The sequence below is a fragment of the Hipposideros armiger genome, unplaced genomic scaffold, assembly GCF_001890085.2.
Source record: "Hipposideros armiger isolate ML-2016 unplaced genomic scaffold, ASM189008v1 scaffold_608, whole genome shotgun sequence".
NCBI lineage: Eukaryota > Metazoa > Chordata > Mammalia > Chiroptera > Hipposideridae > Hipposideros > Hipposideros armiger.
The window spans coordinates 928,908-938,596 of record NW_017731958.1 but is presented as its reverse complement, the minus strand read 5'-3'; the positions used below and the strand labels follow the sequence as shown (position 1 = coordinate 938,596).

At 37.8% G+C, this 9,689-nt stretch overlaps 1 protein-coding gene across 2 annotated transcripts in view; it reads left to right on the top strand.

The window, feature by feature from the left end:
* The window catches only part of TOGARAM1 (TOG array regulator of axonemal microtubules 1), an 88,680-nt gene that overhangs the window by 45,367 nt on the left and 33,624 nt on the right, over positions 1-9,689 (top strand). For both annotated transcript variants that reach the window (XM_019624793.1, XM_019624794.1), the window contains exon 8: positions 3,689-3,841. In XM_019624793.1, coding sequence (XP_019480338.1) covers positions 3,689-3,841 — 153 coding nt within the window. The remainder of the gene's footprint in view (positions 1-3,688; positions 3,842-9,689) is intronic.

Below are 9,689 nucleotides of genomic sequence, written 5' to 3'. Positions count from 1 at the left end.
TTATACGGCGAGTATATAACAAACTCTGTATTTTGAGTGGAAATGTTAGGGGGTCGTCTTATACGCCCAGTCGTCTTATACGCCGGCAAATACGGTAGTAGCATCATCATTTTCCCAGTTATGCAGACTTAAAACTTTAGAGTCATCTTCTTGCTTTCCAAGTTCAGTCAGTGACCCATCCTTCCAGTTCTTCTCAGTTTAATTTGGACCTTACCACTTCTGTAGATAATTATAGGAACGCTCTGATAAGATATCTTGCCTCTTATTTTCATCCCTTTCTAATCCAGGCTACATACTCTTCCAGAATTATCTTTTGTTTTTGTTTTGTTTTAAAGATTTTATTGGGGAATTGGGGGGGGGGAACAGGTTTGGGGAATCGGGGAAGGGGAACAGACAAGTTGCTGTCCTTTTATACTTCAGTCTAGTTGTGGAGGACGTTGCTCCACTGGCCCATGTTGGTATTGTGATCATTGCACTCTTCCCAGCTGAGGCAGATCTGTCACCGGCCATTGGACAGACACTTACGGCAGCTCACTCTGGCTGCCGGCTGCTCATGCAGGCTGCTGGCCGCTCCTGGTAGCTTACGGCAGCCCACTGCAGCCCCACTGCAGCCTAAGGTCGCCTGCCACTTACTGCAGCCCAGCTCCATGTTGAGCTGTTGTTCACCATCTTCGCTGTAGAGGGCAGTGTCACTGGCCCATGTGAGAACCTAACCAGCTGCCCTGCTGCTCAGAGCTCATGCTTCCAAGCCAACTCTTAACCAGCTGAGCCACTCAGCCAGCCCCAGAATTGTCTTTCTTAAATATAATTATCTTCTCTTGTATACTCAAGGCCTTGAGTGGTTTCCTGTTTCCCAGAGAATAAATTTCCTACCCTGAAGCTTAATTTTTCAGATCTTTAATAACATTGCCTTAGCTTAACTTTCTTGCATTACCTCTTACTATACCTCTTTTCATGCCCAATGCTCTAGCATTCTTTTTTTTTTTAAAGATTTTATTGGGGAATTGGGGGAAGGGGAACAGCGTTGGGGAATCAGGGAAGGGGAAGAGAAAGAGACAAGTAGACAAATTGCTGTTTTTATTCTTCAGTCTAGTTGTGGAGGACATCGCTTCACTGGCCCATGTCGGTATGATCATTGTGCTCTTCCCGGGTGAGGCAATCAGTCGCCAGTCATTGGTCAGCTGCTCAGAGCCGCTTCCGGCAACTCACACAGGCTGCCTACTGCCAGCCACTCACGTAGCTCACGGCAGCCCACTGCAACCCCGCTGCAGCCTATGCCATCGCCGATGACTCACAGCAGCCCAGCTCCAGGTTGAGCTGTTGTTCATCATCTTAGCTGTAAAGGGCGAGTGTCACTGGCCCTCAATGTGGGATCTGAACCACAGTCCTGCTGCTCAGAGCTGGCGCTCCCAAGCGAGCTCTTAACCAGCTGAGCCACTCAGTTGGCCCTCTAGCATTCTTAATACTAGTAGTTTTCTTAGTTGGCATGTGTAGTCTGCCTAGATGCCCTGTCCCAATCTTAATGTGTCCAGATGTCTACTTTTTGAATACTGGTTTAAAAGCCATTTCTTTAGAAAGCTTTCCTCACTTTCCTCATCTGGAGATAAGATACTTACAAGTAAAGAAACTATTATCTTTATATCACTATTATGCTTTGTATACAAAGGTGTTCAGTGCCACATTTTAAATAAATTAAGTGGTGATGAGCCAACCAAAACTATAATAGTGTAGCCTTGGGCACAGTCACTCAAAAACTGCATTTCCAAATAATCAGGTTAAAGTAAATACTGAGTGCAGTGATGAAGGGAATGAAAAGACTTCCAAAAGAAATACTGGCAATGAGTTGCATATATGAGAGGATTCATTTTGTAAGAAACCTCAGACATTTTTTAGGATTAGATCTCAGAACCGCCTCTTCTCCCTACTCTACTGCTGGTAGTATTTTCTCTTTATTTTAATGAATCTCTTTTTAATCAAAAAGAGATTATATAAGGATAGTTTATGTGTGAAGGATCTTTTAAGCAAATGTTTTCTTCATATTTTAGAATTGAGATTTGAGCAACACTTCAATATAATCATGTTGTTTATTTACTGAAGTTTGCTTTCCTTTGTCACCAAACACCTTTTGAAGCTATTTGATGTTTCCAATAGTTAGCATGTGCTGTAAAGATGCACATTAATTTTGATTATTCCAAACTATACTTAAAAGAAAATATGGAAAATGATCTCCTGTATGGATTTATTTCTTTAATTTCTGTCATGTTCACACATAGCCAAAACAAGTCATTAGCTTTAGCAAGTTAGCAAAATAATCTATCAGCTTAATTAAAAAAAAAGTTTTTAAATTAAATTTAACAGTAGTTAATTGATTTTCTTTCATAGACCCTAATTATATTTTGCTTTTTATTTTTTCTGCCTATATCAGTCTTCTAACAGATTTATTGAACACCTGTTATGGGCTGAGCACTGTAAACTAATGATAATCAAAACTAGATATGTTGTAGGTTGTATCCCCATGGAACTTACAGTCTAGTAGGAAAGAGAATGATTAAATAAATAATCACAGGGCCGGCCGAGTGGCGCATTGGTTAAAGCTGGCTTGGGATGCCAGAGGGCCCCGGTTCGGATCCCACATATGAGGGCCAGTGACACTGCCCTCTACAGCTAAGATGCTGAACAACAGNGGCGACTGATTTGCCTCGCCCGGGAAGAGCGCAATGATGGTGCCAACTTGGGCCAGTGAAGCAACGTCCTCCACAACTAGACTGAAGAACAAAGAGACGGCAACTTGTCTGTTCCCCTTCCCCCAATTCCCCAGCGCTGTATCCATTCCCCAATTCCCCAATAAAAATCTTAAAAATAAATAAATAAATAAATAAAATAAACATTCAAATATATAGATTAATTTTTTTGGTATTTGTTAAATGGAAGCCTGTGTTATGGTTTGATTTCTTTTATCTTTAATTAGGAATGTAACATTTGGGTATTTGCAATATGCAAGATACTGTGCTAAGCTCTTTACATGTATTTTCCTCATTTCATTTTTGCAGCAATTCTGGAAGAGGTACTACTGTTATCCCCATTTTACGAATAAGGTTAAGTGTCTTGCCCAGGTTCTGTCAGTGGTTTGCATGGCAATGCTATGATTTAGAGATAGGAAGCAAGATTCCAGATTCTGAGCTCTTGTCACTATGTGGTTTATTGTCACACCAGCCAGACCAGGATAGATCCATTACATGAGAGTGGGAGAAAAGAGAGAAATGAAGAATATAGATAGGCATCTCAAGACACAGTTTAAAAATTCTAGATTAAATTTTTTTTCTTTTTGCTGTAAAGTTTAAAATGTCATTTAAATATTAAATGCTTGTCATATCTTTAAAATATATACGTTTGATTACCTTTTTCAAACATTGATTTTTGTATTTCATTGTAATTTTAAAGCCTGTTTTATAAAATGTTGTTGTATAGCTTATAGTGAATATTCTTACCTGCTAGTAAAGTCAAAACTATTACAAAATTTAAAATATGATAAAACTTTTAAAATTACTATAATGTTATCATTTGTACTGTTTTGTTAGACATTTTTAAAAGGCTACAAGGCAAGATAAATTTAGAGGGGAGATATGTACTTCTCTGTAAGGTTACTTAAATCATTCAAATAAATATTTTTATGTATTTTACTTTATAGGGAATACAACATCCAATGTAAGCATAATTGGTCAACGTATGAACTATGGGTTTGGATGTGGTGATTTTGAAGATGATAGGTCACATGACATTTCACCCAGTGTTTTAAAATCACAAAATAAGGAACAGCCAAGACATCATAAGCATACAAAAGGTTAGTAAATTTCATGACAAGTTTAATTTTTGAGATTGACTGTCTCTAAATCAGAATCCTCCCTAAGCATGCCAATTAAGAAACATTAACTGACATTTCTCAGTTTTGAGATTTTCCTTCTTACTCTTCCGCTGATATGTTGTTGCTTAAATAATTTTGCCAAATAGAACACACAGGTTCATATATTGGCTCAGGGCTTGCCTGAGGAGCCAGTGCACGGAAGCGACTGCCCTACAGGTTTAAAACTAGGGAATCCCTCCTGACCTCATCTCCCAGGACACATGCATGCGTACACACACGCACACACTTGTTTTATAAGTCATTTTATCACTAAAATGGGGTGGAGAACTCATGTAATTAGTGACTCCCAGATGCCTACTTAGGTTTTAACTAAGGAGTAAAACTGTGGCAACAGGAATATAATTTCCCTGTGGTAGAACATGGAAAGGCTTCTTTGTTATCACTAACCATTGTTAACAATTTATTTATTTTATAATTTAGTAACTGCAAGTAGCACCTCTGTGACTGTTGTCCATTTTTTTCAGATTTCCTATTATAGCTGTATTTTAAATTTTCCCTTAGAGTAAAGAAGAAGTTATTTTGAAGGGTATAAATATTTATATAGAATAATTAGAAGTTATCTGTAGTTAATCATTATCATCCAGCAAGTGTAAGGAGCTGTCATTTTTTGTGTATAGCAACTGTGGTTGTAATAAGGTCAAATTTTGTTATTTCTGATCATCTTAACTCATATGCGTAGGCAGTCAGGCATTCTAGGACATGTATATTTTTTGTGGAAATAACTCAGATTGAGTAAGAGGGAACTTTATTACAAAACTATCTTGTTTTTGTTTTGTTTTGTTTTTTGTAAATTTCTTAAAATGTAATCCAAATGTAATTCAATATCTATTCTTTGTGGAAGAGATCAGTTGTTCATTGTTTTTATGAAAGAGAATAACAAGGTATTTTCATATTTGCTTTCATATTTTATTTCTCATGTAAAGAAAATCAATTAAATGTATAGTTTCTTCCTAAAGGTTACTCATATCCTAACATATAATATTAAATTTTTATTTTTTTAGATTGTTTTGAAATAATTGCTGAATATGTTTATTCATTGCTAGTGGCATCCTTATTTGGACAACAAAATCATAAAAATATTTATATCTTTTGACCAACAGTCAATTGTACTCCAGAAAAATTCCTTTGCATTCACCCCCCAGCCCTAAACCAAACAGGTAGTAGTAGTTCTCTCTGGTCAATAGGAATAAACATGTTCGAAACCAAGCTTCCTTTCCAGACCAGCTCCTCTTCCGTTGTTATCCATTTTTATTACCGTATTTGCCGGCGTATAAGACGATTTTTTGGCCCTGAAAAATATGCCTCCAAGTGGTGGGTCGTCTTATACGCCAGGTACACTTCAGATAGACTGCCCATAGTGCTTGCCCCGTGCCATAGTGGCCTCCCGNTGGAGGACGTCGCTTCACTGGCCCATGTTGGTATGATCATTGCGCTCTTCCTGGGTGAGGCAATCAGTTGCTGGTCATTGGTCGGCCACTCACGGAGGCTCACGGCAGCTCTCGCCCACTGCCGGCCGCTCACGCTGGTTGCAAGCCACTCAAGTAGCTCACGGCAGCCCGCTGCAGCCTACGCCGTCAACTCACAGTAGCCCAGCTCCAGATTGAGCTGTTGTTCACAATCTTAGCTGTAGAGGGCACAGCATCACTGGCCCTCAATGTGAGATCCCAACCGCGGCCCTGCTGCTCAGAGCTGGCGCTCCCAAGGGAGTTCTTAACCAGCTGAGCCTCGGCCGGCCCTGGACTCTCAGATTCTTGATACCCAGAGATTATTTACCTCTGATTCCCTACCAAGTTCCTGTCATAATCATGAATGCTGAACTCAGCCATGTGTCCCTCGTCTACTGGCCTCCACAGAGGTGGCATTCAACAAAGAGATCTACCCTCCCAGGCACAGGAAGACAGTGTATAAGTGCTTTGGAATCTGAAATACCCCAGGTGGAATCCCAACTTGATATTTAATAACCATAGTCATGAGCTGTGCAAGTTACTTAACTGCTTTGAAACCCAGTTTCCTCTTCTGATCATGTAAATCCCACCAGCCAGTGCTGGTGGGCACTTGGTATTTGTTCTCCTAAAGGGAAAGACACAAAGAAATATCAAAACTTAATATAAGGTTGAAGAGACATGTTATTACTAGGATGCATCTAGTTAATAAAAATGGAGCCCTCTTTATGGAAGAATATCTTTTGAATTAGAAAAGAATAAACTTAGAAAACCTAGATTGGAATTTCCCTCTGACCCGAGTCGTATGACCTTGTGAGTTACTTAACTTTTGTTAGAGTGACAGCTCTTATAACAGTGCATACTAACATATGCAATATCCAATGTTTCCCAAAGTTGTCTAATATTCAGTGGTCCTCAAACTTGCCTAATCCTAGGAATCACCAGGGTTACATGTAACATAGAGATTCTGGGGCCTTACCTCATACCTAGTGAATCTTCAGAGTTAGAGATCTGTATTTTTTTTTTATTTTTATTGGGGAATTTGGGGATGGGAACAGTGCTGGGGAATTGGGGGAAGGGGAACAGACAAGTTGCTGTCGTTTTGTTCTTCAGTCTAATTGTGGAGGATGTTGCTTCACTGGCCCAAGTTGGCACCATCATTGCACTCTTCCCGGGCGAGGCAGATCAGTCGCCGGCTTCTGGACGGCCGCTCAAAAGATCTGTATTTTTTAACAAGTAACTTACCTATTTCTAGGATCAAGTTTTAGAAACATTATTAATGAATTCACTATAAGATATTCTTGATTAAATGTAATGTGCTCTCAAAATGCAAAGTTGGTAATAATGGTTTCGGGTTTTATAAACTTGGGTTTATATTTTTGTTTATGTGGGATGGGAGTTTGTTTTATTTTCAGTAAGCAAACGACCTCTACAAGTTTATTATTTAATTGGTAAAATGTAAAAATGACAATGCTCAGAATAAAGAATATCTGAAGACAAAAACAAAAATAATGATGTAAAAACTATAAACCTAATCTGTCTTTACAATGGTATTTCCAATAAATATTTCCATATATATTCATTCCACCACTATCAATTATATTATAGTACATTGTGCTGAATTTCCTGAATGATGTTATAGTGAACTTTTTCCTCTGCTATTAGAATAGTATCACCTATTCTTTTTCTTTTTTTTTAAATTAAGCTATAATTGATATAAAACATTATATTAGTTTCCAGTGTACAACATAATGCATATTTGTATATATTGCGAAATGATCATCACAAGTCTAGTTAACATCGATCACTACACAGTTACAGAATTTTTTTTCTTCTGATAAGAACTTTTAAGGTCTACTCTTTTTAGCAACTTTCAAATACGCAGTACAGTATTATTAACTATAGTTGCTATGCTGTACATAATATCTTAAAGTCTTATTTATTTTATAGCTGGAAGTTTGTACCTTTGACTCCCTTTACTCATTTGGCCCACCCCCCACCTCTGGAAACCACCATTCTGTTCTCTATATCTATGAGCTTTTTTCTTAGATTCCACATACAAGTGAATTTGTCTTTTTCTGTCTGCCTTATTTCACTCAGCATAATGCCTTCATAGTTTACCCATGTTGTTGCAAATGGTAAGATTTATTTCTTTTTCATGGGTGAATAATATTATATTGTGTATCTATATCACATCTTCATAGATAGACACTTAAGTTGTTTCTATACCTTGGCTTTGTAAATAATGCTACAGTGAATGTGGGAGTACAGAGATCTTCTTAAGTTAGTGTTTTTGTTTTATTTCACCCAGAAGTGAAATTGCTGGATAATATGATAGTTCTATGTTCAATTTTTTGAGAATCCTCCATACTGTTTTCTGTAGTGGCTGCACTAATATACGTTCCTACCAACAGTACACAAGTGTTCCCTTTTCTCCACATCGTTGCCAACACTTATTTCTTATTTTTTGGATAGTAGGGTGAAGTGATATATCATTGTGGTTTTGACTTGCATTCCTCTGATGATTAGTAATGTTGAGCATCTTTTCATGTACCTGATGGCCATCTTCTTTGGAAAAATTTCTATTCAGATCTGCCCATTTTTAAATTGGATTGTTTGGTTTTTGCTATTGAGTTGTATGGGTTTTTTTAATATATTTTGGATATTAACTCCTTGTCAGGTATATGATTTGCAAATATTTCTCCCATTCTGTAGGTTGCCTTTTCATTTTATTGATGGTTTCTTTGGCTGTGCAAAAGCTTTTTGGTTAAATATAATCCCACTTACTTAGTTTTGCTTTTGTTGCCTTTGCTTTTGGTGTCAAATCCAAACACAAAGTGCCAAGACCAATGTCAAGGAGCTTATCACCTAGTCCACTTGAGGTTATTTTTGTATACTTTGTAAGGTAATGGTCGAGCTTCATTTTTTTTTTGCATGTGGCTGTCCAGTTTTCCCAGCACCGTTTATTGCAGAGACTGTCCTTTCTCCATTGTATACTCTTGGCTCCTTTGTTGTAAATTAACTGACCATATATGCATAGGTTTATTTCTGGGCTCTCTGTTCTCTTCCATTGGTCAACGTGTCTGTTTTTATGCCAGTATCATTGCTGTTTTGATTACTCTAGCTTTATAATATATTGGGTTTTCAGAAAAGTCATGACGCATTTTTGCAACAAAAAACCGAAAAAATACGTCATGACTTTTCTGACGACCCAATAGTTTGAAATTTGAGTGTGATGCTAAAAGGTTTGTCATTTTTATTTAACTTTTAAACAACAAGCTTGTAGGTTCAATGATTAGCCTAGCCTATTAATAGAAAGCATTTCCACTCAAAGCCAGTATTTTTATGAGGCTTACTTTATTAATTATCATAACTAAGAAGAATTTAGAAAGATACCCCTATTACTCCTGTAAGTTCTCTATCATTTAATATGTTTCTATTTTTTTATTAAAATGTGTTGGGGTGACAATGGTTAGTAGAATTACATTGGTTTCAAATGTACAATTCTGTAATACATCATCTATATCACATTGCGTGATCACCACCCAGAGAAGTACTCCGTCCATCACCACATATTTGATGCCTTTTACCCTCTTCTACTATCCTCCCTCCCTCTTACCCTTTGATAACCACTAAACTATTGTCTGTGTCTATGAGTTTTGTTTTCTTTCTTTCTTTGTCTTGTTCCTTTGTTGCTTTCAGTTTTATGTACCACATATCAGTGAAGCCATAGGGTTCTAGACTTTTCCTATCTGACTTATTTCGCTTAGCATAATAATCTCAACATCCATCCATGTTGTTGCAAATGGCACTATTTCATCTTATAGCAGAGTAGTATTTCAGATATTTTTACAATTATTCTGTATGAACTGACTTAGTGCCCTTTACAGACCTCTCTAGCTGAGCTTCTACTAGCCACCTCCTCTTCTCATTATCCTGTTTTTATCAAAATGCCCATTGTAATATTAAATACAAACTATATTTTATTATTACTAATTAATGGTTTACATGGGCACTATATGTGCAAATGGATGGTGACTCAAAAATATATTGCTTAGGTTTTTCCATTTCGTAGACATTTTGTGGTTTTCACAGCTGCAGAATATTATATAGGGTGGTCAGTTTAAACATTCAAATATGGGCTGGCTGAGTGGCACATTGGCTAAGAGCTGGCTTGGGACACCTGAGGGCCCCGGTTCAGATCCCACATATGAGGGCGAGTGACATTTCCCTCTACAGCTAAGATGCTGAACAACAGCTCAACCTGGAGCTGGGCTGCTGTGAGTCGCCGGCAACGGCATAGGCTGCAGTCCCCTGCTGCAGTG